Source organism: Ascaphus truei, chromosome 18 (assembly GCF_040206685.1).
Source record: "Ascaphus truei isolate aAscTru1 chromosome 18, aAscTru1.hap1, whole genome shotgun sequence".
Classification (NCBI taxonomy): Eukaryota; Metazoa; Chordata; class Amphibia; order Anura; family Ascaphidae; genus Ascaphus; species Ascaphus truei.
The window spans coordinates 9,188,678-9,203,274 of NC_134500.1; the positions used below are offsets into that span (position 1 = coordinate 9,188,678).

At 56.2% G+C, this 14,597-nt stretch overlaps 1 protein-coding gene across 1 annotated transcript in view; it reads left to right on the plus strand.

The window, feature by feature from the left end:
• Positions 1-14,597, plus strand: part of MAP2K5 (mitogen-activated protein kinase kinase 5) — a 141,834-nt gene that overhangs the window by 74,832 nt on the left and 52,405 nt on the right. The window contains exons 16-17 of the mRNA XM_075575461.1: positions 557-628; positions 8,116-8,145. Of these exons, the coding sequence (XP_075431576.1) occupies positions 557-628; positions 8,116-8,145 (102 nt within the window). The remainder of the gene's footprint in view (positions 1-556; positions 629-8,115; positions 8,146-14,597) is intronic.

A 14,597-nucleotide genomic window follows, 5' to 3' on the forward strand; every position in this document is an offset into this window, starting at 1 on the left:
GGTGAGAGTACACCTTGTTTGGAGTCACACCGGTGGGGATCGGGGCGGGCGAGTGAGAGTACACCTTGGTTTGGAATCCCACCTGTGGGGATCGGGGCGGTCGGGTGAGAGTACTCCTTGGTTTGGAGTCCCACCTGTGGGGATCGGGGCGGTCGGGTGAGAGTACTCCTTGGTTTGGAATCCCACCTGTGGGGATCGGGGCGGTCGGGTGAGAGTACTCCTTGGTTTGGAGTCCCACCTGTGGGGATCGGGGCGGGCGGGGTGAGAGTACTCCTTGGTTTGGAGTCCCACCTGTGGGGATCAGGGCGGTCGGGTGAGAGTACTCCTTGGTTTGGAATCCACCTGTGGGGATCGGGGCGGTCGGGTGAGAGTACACCTTGGTTTGGAGTCACACCGGTGGGGATCGGGGCGGGTCGGGTGAGAGTACACCTTGGTTTGGAGTCACACCGGTGGGGATCGGGGCGTTCGGGTGAGAGTACTCCTTGGTTTGGAATCCCACCTGTGGGGATCGGGGCGGTCGGGAAGTTTGACCTCATCTCCTCCCTATGTCTTGCAGCCGGAGCGGATCGCAGGAGAGCAGTACGGGATTCACTCCGATGTGTGGAGTTTGGGGATCTCATTCATGGAGGTGAGAAGCCGCAATTTACCACCAGTGACACAGTTACAGCGCACACTGACGATGCAATAGACAGGGGGCTTCTAATCAGGGTAATAAGGGAGATAACGAGAGCTTGTCCCACAGAGCTTGCACTCGGCGGAGGGAGGCACAGAGCTTGCACTCAGCGGAGGGGGGAACAGAGCATGCACTCAGCGGAGGCACAGAGCTTGCACTCAGCGGAGGGAGGCACAGAGCTTGCACAGGGAGGCACAGAGCTTGCGCTCAGCGGAGGGAGGCACAGAGCTTGCGCTCAGCGGAGGTAGGCACAGAGCTTGCACTCAGCGGAGGGAGGCACAGAGCTTGCACTCAGCAGAGGGAGGCACAGAGCTTGCACAAAGAGGCACAGAGCTTGCGCTCAGCGGAGGGAGGCACAGAGCTTGCGCTCAGCGGAGGGAGGCACAGAGCGAGTCTTGTTCTGGAAGGAAGAGAGGGAGAATGGGAGACATAGAATCAGACGTAGAATCAGTTTGGCGCCATTGAGGCTCAGGTGGCGTTCTGCCCATCTGGCAATGCCAGGTGCCCTCTCCCTCACCGTCCACTCTTCCGATGGGTCAGTTTTATCCTTGGATGGGGAGCCCTATAGGGTCTCGGGTAACTGTGAGCTGGTTACAGTGTTTAACGGGTTAATTTTGGGTGACCGAGGAGCTACTTATTAAAAAATCCTTGGGGTGTCTGACACTTCTAAAGAAAATAAGTATCTTGTAAACACAAAGGCTCATATTTACTGGGAAGTCTCCTGCTATTAGCCAGCTCCCTGCGCTTCCTCCTGGGTAAGGCATCTTCCAGCTCCCGAATGTTCTTGGTAACAGAAGTCTGCGCAGTAAACATGGCCCTATGTGCTGAAAACCAGGACAACTGGACTCTCTTAACTGCTCCATTGTATGTGCTGAAAAGGACCTTCCCCGGGCAAAGTCTCCCCTTCCCCGGTATAGCTCTGCTCCGTGTGCGGCTGTTGGCACGCTCTCTCTGCTCCGACAGATCTGCGCGTCTGACGCGTTCACAGCTGAGATGAGTAACTCCGTATCGGCCGCCGGCATCATCATCATCTTTTTTTTTTTGATCCTAACCTTGTTCTTTTTATGCGTTAATTAAAATTGCATTTAATTACATGATCGCAAGGTTTCCTAATGAGAGCAACAATGGCTAATGATACTTTAATTATTTAGTAATGACGGCAGTGCCGGGCATGGCATGGCACAGCAATATCTCCATGACGTACCAGTTGTTGCCAATGCTGTCAAAAGCCAGAGAGCTGGGTGAATGCTGTTGCACCCTTCGGCAGTGCTGGATGGGGGTGTTGGGGACCCCCAGTTAGGGCCCACTATTAGCCAGCAGCACTTCTGGCTGTGAATTAATAGTCGCCTGCAGAATCTCCCCCTCCCCCTCTGTCACCAGAGCGGGGAGTACGATGGCTGCCTCGCGGAGGGCTATCCATCACTCGCTGACCAGAACTTCCCGTAATTAGTGCATTTTATGGGCCTCTGCCCCAGCCGGAGCCAAACTTCACCGGAATAAAACTCGGGATAATTTATCCGCCGGCTGCGCTGGGACGTGACGCGGGGGGGGCGCGAGGACGGCTGTAAAGTGTAAGTGTTCGCTCGGGCCGGGCTGGGACGTCCATGCATCAAACTTGGGCAGCCAGCGCGCGCAACAGCGTGCGTGAGAGCCACAAGATAAATAAAGCAATTACAGCCGCAGCGTTGGGCACGAGGCGAGTGCGAGCCGCGGCTGTGTCCTGCAGGGGGGGGGGCGGAGGGGAGCAGGGGGGGGGGGGCGGAGGGGAGCAGGGGGGGGGGGGCGGAGGGGAGCAGGGGGGGGGGGCGGAGGGGAGCAGGGGGGGGGGGGCGGAGGGGAGCAGGGGGGGGGGGGCGGAGGGGAGCAGGGGGGGGGGGGCGGAGGGGAGCAGGGGGGGGGGGCGCAGGGGGGGGGGGGCGGAGGGGAGCAGGGGGGGGGGGCGGAGGGAGCAGGGGGGGGGGGCGGAGGGGAGCAGGGGGGGGGGGCGGAGGGAGCAGGGGGGGGGGGCGGAGGGGAGCGGGGGGGGGGGCGGAGGGGAGCAGGGGGGGGGGGCGGAGGGGGGCGGAGGGGAGCAGGGGGGGGGGGGGCGGAGGGGAGCAGGGGGGGGGGGGGCGGAGGGGAGCAGGGGGGGGGGCGGAGGGGAGCAGGGGGGGGGGGGGCGGAGGGGAGCAGGGGGGGGGGGGCGGAGGGGAGCAGGGGGGGGGGGCGCGGAGGGGAGCAGGGGGGGGGGGGGGCGGAGGGGAGCAGGGGGGGGGGGGGGCGGAGGGGAGCAGGGGGGGGGGGGGGGAGGGGAGCAGGGGGGGGGAGGGGAGCAGGGGGGGGGGAGGGGAGCAGGGGGTGGGGAGGGGAGCAGGGGGGGGGGGAGGGGAGCAGGGGGGGGGAGCAGGGGAGGGGAGCAGGGGGGGGGCGGAGGGGGGCGGAGGGGAGCAGGGGGGGGGGCGGAGGGGAGCAGGGGGGGGGCGGAGGGGAGCAGGGGGGGGGCAGGGGGGGCGGAGGGGAGCAGGGGGAGGGGAGCAGGGGGGGCAGAGGGGAGCAGGGGGGGCGGCGCGGAGCAGGGGGGGGCGGAGGGGAGCAGGGGTTTTAAACAAGAACCGCACAGACTGAATGCACAAACAGACTGAGTGCAGAGCCTGCAGCTCCGGACACCGCGCCAACGGGCAGGAGGGACACGCCACGGGCAGGAGGGACACGCCACGGGCAGGAGGAACAGGGGCAGGAGGGGCACGCCACGGGCAGGAGGGACAGGGGCAGGAGGGACACGCCACGGGCAGGAGGGACAGGGCAGGAGGGGCACGCCACGGGCAGGAGGGACAGGGGCAGGAGGGGCACGCCACGGGCAGGAGGGACACGACAGGGGCAGGAGGGGCACGCCACGGGCAGGAGGGACACGCCGCGGGCAGGAGGGACACGCCGCGGGCAGGAGGGACACGCCGCGGGCAGGAGGGACACGCCGCGGGCAGGAGGGACACGCCGCGGGCAGGAGGGACACGCCACGGGCAGGAGGGACAGGGGCAGGAGGGGCACGCCACGGGCAGGAGGGACAGGGGCAGGAGGGACACGCCACGGGCAGGAGGGACAGGGGCAGGAGGGGCACGCCACGGGCAGGAGGGGCACGCCACGGGCAGGAGGGACACGACAGGGGCAGGAGGGGCACGCCACGGGCAGGAGGGACACGCCGCGGGCAGGAGGGACACGCCGCGGGCAGGAGGGACAACGCCGCGGGCAGGAGGGACACGCCGCGGGCAGGAGGGACACGCTGCGGGCAGGAGGGACGGGCAGGAGGGGGCACGCCACGGGCAGGAGGGACACGCCACGGGCAGGAGGGACACGCCACGGGCAGGAGGGACACGCCACGGGCAGGAGGGACACGCCACGGGCAGGAGGGACACGCCACGGGCAGGAGGGACAGGGGCAGGAGGGGCACGCCACGGGCAGGAGGGACACGCCACGGGCAGGAGGGACACGCCGCGGGCAGGAGGGACACGCCGCGGGCAGGAGGGACACGCCGCGGGCAGGAGGGACACGCCGCGGGCAGGAGGGGACACGCCGCGGGCAGGAGGGACACGCCGCGGGCAGGAGGGACACGCCGCGGGCAGGAGGGACACGCCGCGCTGCGGGCAGGAGGGACACGCCGCGGGCAGGAGGGACGGGCAGGAGGGGCACGCCACGGGCAGGAGGGACACGCCACGGGCAGGAGGGACACGCCACGGGGCAGGAGGGACACGCCACGGGCAGGAGGGACACGCCACGGGCAGGAGGGACACGCCACGGACAGGGGCAGGGGAAGGAGGGACACGCCACGGGCAGGAGGGACACGCCACGGGCAGGAGGGACACGCCGCGGGCAGGAGGGACACGCCGCGGGCAGGAGGGACACGCCGCGCCGCGGGCAGGAGGGACACGCCGCGCCGCGGGCAGGAGGAACACGCCGCGCACCGGGCAGGAGGGGGGGAAAGTGACACATAGAAACAATGTTATCAGCAGAGCTGTTGGAGGTCCGTGGGGGGCCCTGCGCTCTTTACTCTGCCCCTGACCGCGGTTTGTCACAGACTGTCAGTGTTCTCTCCGCTGCTCTCCTGCCCCTCCGCAGGGGTCAGAGACTCTGCACGCTGCCAACTAATGGTGTTTATACATTAAACATGGAGCCCCCGCTCCCCGCTCCCCGCTCTGCTCACGCTTTGTTCGAACCCCCCAGACACCCGGTGCCGGAGCAGCAAGTACACATCAGATTACATTCATTTGTAATTCCTTCACTTGCTCTCTCTGCCTCATTCACAGAGTCACCGTGAGGCTTCCCTCCTCATCGCTCATTCAGCTGCCCTTGTGTGGCTGTGCAGAGCAGTGTGTATCTGTGTTATACGCAGAGCAGCGTGTCTATTATACGCAGAGCAGCGCGTGTCTGTATTATATGCAGAGCAGTGTGTATCTCTGTTATACGCAGAGCAGCGTGTCTGTATTATACGCAGAGCAGCACGTGTATCTGTATTGTATGCAGAGCAGCGTGTCTGTATTATACGCAGAGCAGCACATGTTTGTATTATACGCAGAGCAGCACGGGTATCTGTATTGTATGCAGAGCAGCGTGTCTGTATTGTACGCAGAGCAGCACATCTATCTGTGTTATACGCAGAGCAGCGTGTGCATCTGTATTATACGCAGAGCAGCGCGTGTATCTGTATTATATGCAGAGCAGCGCGTGTATCTGTATTATACACAGAGCAGTGTGTGTGTGTCTGTATTATACGCAGAGCAGCGTGTATCTGTACTATACGCTGAGCAGCGTGTGTATCTGTATTATACGCAGAGCAGCGTGTATCTATTATACGCAGAGCAGCGTGTATCTGTATTATACGCAGAGCAGCGTGTATCTGTATTATACGCAGAGCAGCGTGTATCTGTATTATACGCAGAGCAGCGTGTATCTGTATTATACGCAGAGCAGCGTGTGTATCTGTATTATACGCAGAGCAGCATGTGTATCTGTATTATACGCAGAGCATCGTGTGTATCTATTATACGCAGAGCAGCGTGTGTCTGTATTATACGCAGAGCAGCGCGTGTCTCTGTATTATACTTTTGGCGTGCTTCACAAAGGAATGCAATTCTGTAGTCCAAGACGAGAAGGGTGGTGCAGAGCGTTGAGAAAAAGATGGAGCTCAGCACATCAAAAAAGAGTTCAAAACAAGGGGCTTTGTCAACGCGCCTAACACACGCGAAATGCGTCAGAGTATTGTTGCCCACTTGATCCTTGATGTCACCCACTCAATAAATTGTTTTTAACTCTTTTTAATAAAGACTTATTAGGAAAGACTAAAGAGCCTCAATATGTGCAGCTTAGAGGGGAGGAGAGAGAGGAGATGGGGGGGGACGGGACATGAAAGAAACTTTGAAATACATAAAGGGTTTCAACAAAGTACAGGAGGGCTACAGAGGAAGGGGTACTGCTCCGAAAATGGAGGGTGGGAGACGCGGAAGAATGGGTAGTAGATTTATGGAATCGCTCCCAACAGAAGTGGTAGGGACCATCAGTGTAAAGGATAGACATAAGGCTGTCCTTAATATAAAGGAATCCAAGGACCGAGTGGGGGGTGAGGCTTTCCAACCGAGCAGAAAACAGGCAGACGAGGTGGACCAAGTGGGGTAGGTTACCAGTTAGGGTTTCCGTTCCCCGTCCGCTAGTATCCTGGCAGTGTCCAAGGACACAGATGTGTAAGTTTCAGGGCAAAAGCAACGGCTTGTCGCTGGGATTGTGTTACTCCCAAGAACGGAGATCAGACCGTTCCCGTCTACAGTGAGTATGAGTGAGAGTCGCTGCTTAGAGACGAGTGGGATTCACTGCCAATGAGTGAGACTTGAAGAGCCTAGATTGGTAGGGGGTGAGTGACCATCTGAGGGTCGCCGTTTATGATTTGAGCCTCGGCCACCTACGAGACCCCACTCAGGGGCTGAGTCAAAGCTCTGGGACACTTCCTAAGGCAGCGGTGGCCAACTCCAGTTTTTTAAGGATATCCCTGCTTCAGCACAGGTGGCTCAATCAGTGTGCTGAAGCTGGGACTGATCGAGCCACCTGTGCTGAAGCAGGAATGTCTTTTAAACCTGGCCTGTGGTGGCCCCTGAGGACTGGAGTTGGCAACCCCTGTCCTAATGTCTGAACCACAGACAGGTGTCTAACCGCAGGTGACCAGTGCAGTTATTATATCACCTTTCGGACTCTTTGTTCTCTTCTGCGCTCTCCTTATTGATAACACCGGACACAGAATAGCAATCATCCCAAAGCGTTCACTGACTGCTTCTTTATGTCTTTGAATTGAACCATTAACCTATTTATAAAACCAAAGCTGCACTCGGGGGGGGGGGGGGGGGGTCAGCGACTGGTTAAACTTCAAGCATTTTAACCAGTAAAGTTAATTAAGAAAATACAACGCAACTCATAAGCAAATGAGTTTTTTGTTGTTGTTATTTTCCTTGCCCTAGTTTGAAAGCAGACCCCGCTCCGGAGAGCTGATTGGCTGTGTGACCCCCGATGAAACGGAAACAGGCAAAATTAAAAAGGACATTAAAGCTTCATTAAGTCTGAAGCACATTTAGTACAGTGAGATGTCTGCGGCTATTTCCACAGATTACACTTTGCTTTGTGCAGATATTCATTTCAAATACCAGTGACAATTATGGCCCACAAAATTAATAAGTAAAAACAAGCAGCAGACCCTATAAATAGTGCCGCCCGTTCGAGGCGGAATATTGCAGGATCCCCGCTGGGTGAAGAGCGGTTATCTTGCTTTTTCATCTCAACGGCAGATTCCTTTAGGACCGTGAACTAAAGGCAGAGGCGTGTTTAATACGGTATATCAGAGGAGGCCAACTCCTGTCCTCAAAGGGCCACCAACAGGTCAGGTTTTCAGGATATCCCTGCTTCAGCGCAGGTGGCTCAGTCTTAGCCACCTGTGCTGAAGCGGGATATCCTGAAAACCTGACCTGTTGCTGGCCCTGCAGGGCTGGAGTTGGCCCGTCCCTTTGTTACATGATTAATACGTTACATGGTTTGTTTGTTTTTAAATCAGAAAAGCCATAAGTGTTTCTATATATAAAATGGATGTAGTTTGGGTTTTTTAACGTTGAATGCTTTCAGAGGATCGTAAAAATGTCCCCAAGCATTTGGCCACAAACATCTATGCGGTTTCCACATCCGCTGCCTTGACAGCTGCTTCTTCTCCCTTCCCAGTAGTGCTCAATCATAAGAGGCAGCAGCCATCTTAAAAGTGACCCGTGTGCATATTCAACGTAACGCTTCTAGATCAAAGTGCAGCAATTTTACAGTGGGGGGGGGGGGGATAGTATTTGACCTTTAACTCCATCAGTGCTGGCGGGGTTGAGCGCTGGGATCGGACAGTGACTGGGTTACCTGGTTCTCATCTAACACGGTTTCTCTGCTTCCTTCCCTAGCTGGCGCTTGGAAGATTTCCTTATCCTCAGGTAAGACCCCATTCTTATCTTGACATGTGAGGAGCTACTCGCACCATTATATGTTGGTGTCTATTCATTGTCTTGGAGCTGAAGTCATATGAGGTTATTGGCTGCACCCCAGTATCCTTGTGCAGCATGTAGGGATTTAAAGACCCCGTACACCTGTACAGTACAGCACGGTTATTTCCAGGGGCTTGGGGGGATTTAAAAACCCCGTACACCCGTACACCTGTACAGTACAGCACGGTTATTTCCAGGGGCTTGGGGGGATTTAAAGACCCCGTACCCTGTACAGTACAGCACTGTTATTTCCAGGGGCTTGGGGGGATTTAAAAGACCCCGTACACCTGTACAGTACAGCACTGTTATTTCCAGGGGCTTGGGGGGGATTTAAAGACCCCCGTACACCTGTACAGTACAGCACTGTTATTTCCAGAGGCTTGGGGGGGATTTAAAGACCCCGTACACCTGTACAGTACAGCACTGTTATTTCCAGGGGCTTGGGGGGATTTAAAGACCCCGTACACCTGTACAGTACAGCACTGTTATTTCCATGGGCTTGGGGGGATTTAAAGACCCCGTACTCCTGTACAGTACAGCACTGTTATTTCCAGGGGTTAGGAGGGATTTAAAGACCCCCGTACTCCTGTACAGTACAGCACTGTTATTTCCAGGGGCTAGGAGGGATTTAAAGACCCCCGTACTCCTGTATAGTACAGCACTGTTATTTCCAGGGGCTTGGGGGGATTTAGAAATGCCCGATATTGCTATATGTGTATGAACGCATTTGACACCACTATACTGGGCAAGATGTTCGCTCGCAGGAGCGCCCTTCCCCTCAATATCTGACTGGCCCCCCTCTCTCTCCACCTTTAAGACCCTTATTAAAACACACCTCTGGAAGGCCAGGTCCATAGTAGGCGCTCGCGACCGAGCGCGTGACGTCACGCACGTCTGTACTCGAGGAAATCCGTGTTCTGCAGGGTTGCGCGATGGGGGGTGTGGCGAGGGTGTGTGCCCATGACGTCACGTGAGCGGTTCGCCCTCATTGGCTGAACCACGCACAGGACTCGGCCGTCTTGCCGTAAAAACAAATGTATTTGTCTTGTGAACTTTCTGCAGCGCCGCCTGTCACGTGCTCGCGTGCACTATGGCCGCGCACATAGACTTTATGTATTTAGTTTTCGGCGTGAGCTACGTCGACCCTACTATGGTATCTCCGTGGCTGATACTATACACCTGATACATAAAGCTTGGCCCCCTGCAGACGCACTTACCAGAACACCCTCCTACTGTCTCTGTAAGTTCTCCCTACTTACCAATTAGATTGTAAGCTCTTCGGGGCAGGGACTCCCTTTCCCAATGTTACTTTTATGTCTGAAACGCTTCTCCCCATTATGTGTTATACTAGTATGTCCTGTGTATCACTGCTGTGACGCGCTATATAAATAAAGATATACATACTGACAGGAGAAAAAGCGAGTTTTAGAGATACTCGGCATCATTATCGGCATCATTATAGGCAAAAGACATCCTGTATCCTACTTGAATGCTGGGAACATATTTGCAGGGGTAATTGATGTATTAAATACAAACTGTGTCTTTGGTGGGGCAGTCCGATTGTAGGAGCTTTGTGATTAAAGGGTTATTTTATCATTGAATGGGAGCTGGAGGGTGAAAGGACGAGCGTTCTGGATTTGGGACCGGTGTAAGGCCTGGATTTCGTAGGAAAGTAAAGCTGCACAGAGCAGGCCGCTGCCTGGCAGGTAAGAGGTTAATACGTGTGTGTTAGATCTCTGTGTCTCCCTGCGCCCGTCTCTGTGACTCCGCACCTGGCGGCAGCAGTAACAGCAGCGCGTCTTCCAGCGCCAGATGAAGGGCAGGACACAGTCCGGCCGGCCTGGGAAAGTCCCGAGCTGTTTGTACGGGTACCCACGCCGACGTCTGCTTCCTCCCGTCACCAGGCTCCCTGCCCCGGGGCAAGGCTCGGTTATTTATAGGAGGGGGGCAGACGGTGTTCTTCAGGCAGCTATTATCTGCCTATTATAATGCAAATAGCAGAGGGATCCCTGCCTGGGACTCCTGCAGGCGCCTAGCAAAGCAGCAATCAGATAGGAAGCAGAATCTGCCCCGTTCATACCACCCCGATGCCCCGAGTGCCACAAGCTGCTGTACCTATGGGGGGGGGGGGGGGGGGATTTAATATGTAACTAGGAAGCACATAGGGTCATCAATCTTATAGTCAGTCGTGTTCTGAACAGGGGCAGCTCCGCTTGGACTAAACTGTCCATCAGCCCCAGCACAAGAGGGCGCTCTCCAGGGCAGGAGCAATCTGCAGAGTTTTGCACTACTAATCCCCTATACAATCTGCAGAGCTTTGCACTATTAATCCCCTATACAATCTGCAGAGCTTTGCACTATTAACCATCGCATGATCTGCAGGCCATTGCTTTCTCAAGTCCTGCAGAGCATTCTCTTCTTGCCAGTTGTGTAAAAAGCCAGCACAATTTTGAGCAGGGTTGGCCCACTCCAGTCCTCAAGGGGCCATCAACAGGACAGGTTTTATGGATATCCCTGCACAGCACAGGTGGCTCACTCCTAAGGCTCAGTCAGAACGACTAAGGTTACCGTAATACAAACACCGTCCCGCGTATAATTGACCATTGAATGCTGCTTTAAGACCAGGATGTATTACTCTTGTAAAGAAAACAAACGCCTACGTACAGCGCCGTGTACACTGTACAAAGGACGCGAGAGGAACATTGTTATTTAAACTCCGAGTGCAAACAGGAGTTAAGTGAATCATTCTTTAAGAATAAGAACCCCATTTTTGCTCCCGTTCCAGAAATCTGCCAGTTAAATGAAATGCAAATTCCCCGGAGATGAATGAAGTATCGGATACACGAGTGATTATCGCCTGGGCCAGCGCCGGCTTGCGCCTGTTCCTCACGCGCCATTAATTCATTACTTCTATCCTTTCATCTCCAAATTTCATTTTCGTCAAAAAGATACAAATAAATTATATCCCCTTTTCAAAAAGAATCAGTTTCCCCCCCATGCAGCCTCCCCCCCTCCCCTTGCAGCCTCCCCCTTACCCCTGTACCCTCCTGCAGCTACCCTCCCCCCTCACCCTCTCCCCCCCTCCCACTGCAGCCTCTCTCCCCCTCCTCCCGCAGCCCACACCCTCAGCCTCTCTCCCCCTGCAGCCTCCCTCTACCCCCCCCTCAGCCTCTCCCCACTACCCCTGCAGCCTCTCCACTCCTCCCCTGTAGCCTCCCTCCTCCCCCACCCCCGCAGCCTCCCCCTCTCCCCTTGCAGCCTCCCCCCTTACCCCTGTACCCTCCCCCAGCCTCCCTCCCCCATCACCCTCTCCCCCCCCCTCCCACTGCAGCCTCTCCCCCTGCAGCCGCTCTCTCCCCTCCTCCCGCAGCCCTCAGCCTCCCTCTACCCCCCACCCTCAGCCTCTCCCCACTACCCCTGCAGCCTCTCCCCCCCTCCCCTGTAGCCTCCGTCTTCTCCGCGCTGTTAATTTTCCCGGCTCCATATGGAGCAGCAGAGATTTCACCTGGAGGCTGTGCGAGGCCGCAAGTCCCCGGGCCAAAGCTGTCAGATCAGGTGCCCGCCTGTGCCAGCCGCCCTCGGTGCCAGGACGGAACGCGAATAAATTGGATGGCACGCCGATATGTGTGACCAGTCCCCTCTGTGCATCTGCAAGAGTGAGGTCACCTCCTATTTATCGAAACGCCTTTCAATTCCAAAATGCTTCACCCTTGTATTGTAGGGCAGGGGGACGACTCCAGTCCTCAAGAGCTACCAACAGGTCAGGTTTTCAGGATATCCCTGCTTCAGCACAGTTGACTCAATTAGTCCCTGCGTCAGCACAGGTGGCTCATTCGTCGACTGAGCCTCTGATTGAGCTACCTGTGCTGAAGCAGGGATATCCTGAAAACCTGACCTGTTGGTGGGGCTTGAGGAGTGGAGTTGGCCATGCCTGTTTTTGAGCAATCCAGCCAGCCATCGCTGGGAAGGAATCCCGTGCGCGCCTTTCTGCCGCTCACGCAGGAGAGATGCGACATGCCGCAGTGAGACCGTTAATGCTCGGATGTAATTGGTGTAACTGAGGCACAGGGGGGTAAAGGGTGCGGCTTAAAATCACAGAATGCGTCCAAGGAAATTAAACTGACGTTTCTATAGTCGCCGCTCCGATGACATCGCCACTTCCTGTGGGTCCTGCGTGACCTGTGGGATTTGGCGCCCATTTTGATTTCCCTAGTGCAGGGGGCTCAATTCCCGTCCTCAAGACCTCCCAACAGGTCAGGTTTTCTGGATATCCTAGGTTCAACACAGGTGGCTCAATTCGACTGAGCCTCTGATTGAGCCACCTGTGCTGAAGCAGGAAGTGATTGAGACACCTGCTGAAGCAGGGATTCATTGAGCCACCTATGCTGGAGCAGGGACTGATTGAGCCACCTATGCTGAAGCAGGGACTGATTGAGCCACCTGTGCTGAAGCTGGGACTGATTGAGCCACCTGTGCTGAAGCAGGGAAGGAGGCCTGGGTTCTGATGGGTGGAAAAGGCAGACCTGTCGCTTTAAGGGAGGTTGGCCTTGAGACGCGTTGTCCTGAGTGACGCTCCCGGCTTCCCACCCACACGCTTTTCCTGCGCCTTATCTTGGGACCCTCCTTACTCGCAGGGCTCGTCATTACTTTGCTGTGGCCAGCACTTTGGGGTGTGGTAACTTTGGGCTTTCCAAGCACTTCATCTCAAACACAAGACACGTGGATGGGCCTGAACGTGTCTTAGGCTATAGGGCCACTGAAATATGGGCTATATAAGGGTTTTGTGCTCACGCCTGCCACGCTGGCTTTGTGAAGATGATTGGCATTTTCTATAAGTGAAGGCAGGTGTTCTCAAGACCCCCATCCCCCCAACAGGTCAGGTTTTCAGGATATCCCTGCTTCAGCCCAGGTGGCTCAGTCATCGACTGAACCTCTGATTGAGCCACCTGGGATGACACAGGGATATCCTGAAAACCTGACCTGTTGGGGGGGGGGGGGGGACTGGAGTTGCGTTCCCCTGAGTTAAGGCTTCTGTGGTCACAGCAACAAGGACCTCATTACATTACAAAGATACGCCCTTTCCTCTGTTGCTCGACTGCTAAAACTCTGACTCAGGCCCTCATTCTCTCCCGTCTTGATTACTGTAACCTCCTGCTGTCCGGCCTTCCTGCCTCTCACCTGTCTCCCCTACAATCTATCCTAAACGCTGCTGCCAGAATCGCTCTACTCTTTCCTAAATCTGTCTCAGCGTCTCCCCTCCTGAAATCCCTCTCCTGGCTTCCGATCAAATCCCGCATCTCACAGTCAATTCTCCTCCTCACTTTTAAAGCTTTACACTCTTCTGCCCCTCCTTACAGCTCAGTTCTAATTTCTCGCTATGCACCATCCCGACTCTTGCGTTCTGCTCAAGGATATCTTCTCTCTACCCCCTTTGTATCTAAAGCCCTCTCCCGCCTTAAACCTTTTTCGCTGGCTACCCCACACCTCTGGAATGCCCTTCCCCTCAGTACCCGACTAGCACCCTCTCTATCCACCTTTAAGACCCATCTTAAGACACACCTGCTTAACTAAGCATATGAGTAGCACCGTGGCTAATACTATACACCTGATACATAAAGCTTGGCCCCCTGCAGATGCACTTACCAGAACTCCCTCCTACTGTCTCTGTATGTTCTCCCTACCTACCAATTAGATTGTAAGCTCCTCGGAGCAGGGTTTCCTCTTCCGAAATGTTTCTCTTATGTCTGAAGCACTTATTCCCATGACCTGTTATTTATATTATCTGTTATTTATATGATTGTCACGTGTATTACCACTCTGAAGCGCTATGTATATTAATGGCGCTATATAAATAAAGACATACATACAAACATCTTCCACCAACCCCCGAGCCTCCTCCTAAAACAAATTTGGGGATATCTAGAGACAACTTTAGGTATTAGCAGCACACGTTTTGCTGCTGGTAACGGCTCTGAAAATATCACCTGGTTTGCGCCGGCCGTGACACGGATCCCCGCTCACAGAAACGTCATTCTCCACCGCGCCAGCATGTTCATTCTCCATGGAAGGTTTTGTTGCAAATGATAATTTCCTGACCCGGGGGGGGGGGGGGGGGGTGTCTCTCTTATCTATGGTGATGGTGTGGTCTGTGCCTTAGCAGGTTCTCTCCTATCCTTGGGGTCTTTCCGATCCTTCATGGGGGTCTCTTCAGGTTCTTTCTGTTCTCCTGGCCTTGTTGGGGAACTCTGTGTTGGGGGGGTGTCTCTTGGCCTTGGTGGGGAACTCTGTGTTTGGGGGGGGGGTGTCTCTTGGCCTTGGTGGGGAACTCTGTGTTGGGGGGGTGTCTCTTGGCCTTGGCGGGGAACTCTGTGTTGGGGGGGGTGTTTCTTGGCCTTGGCGGG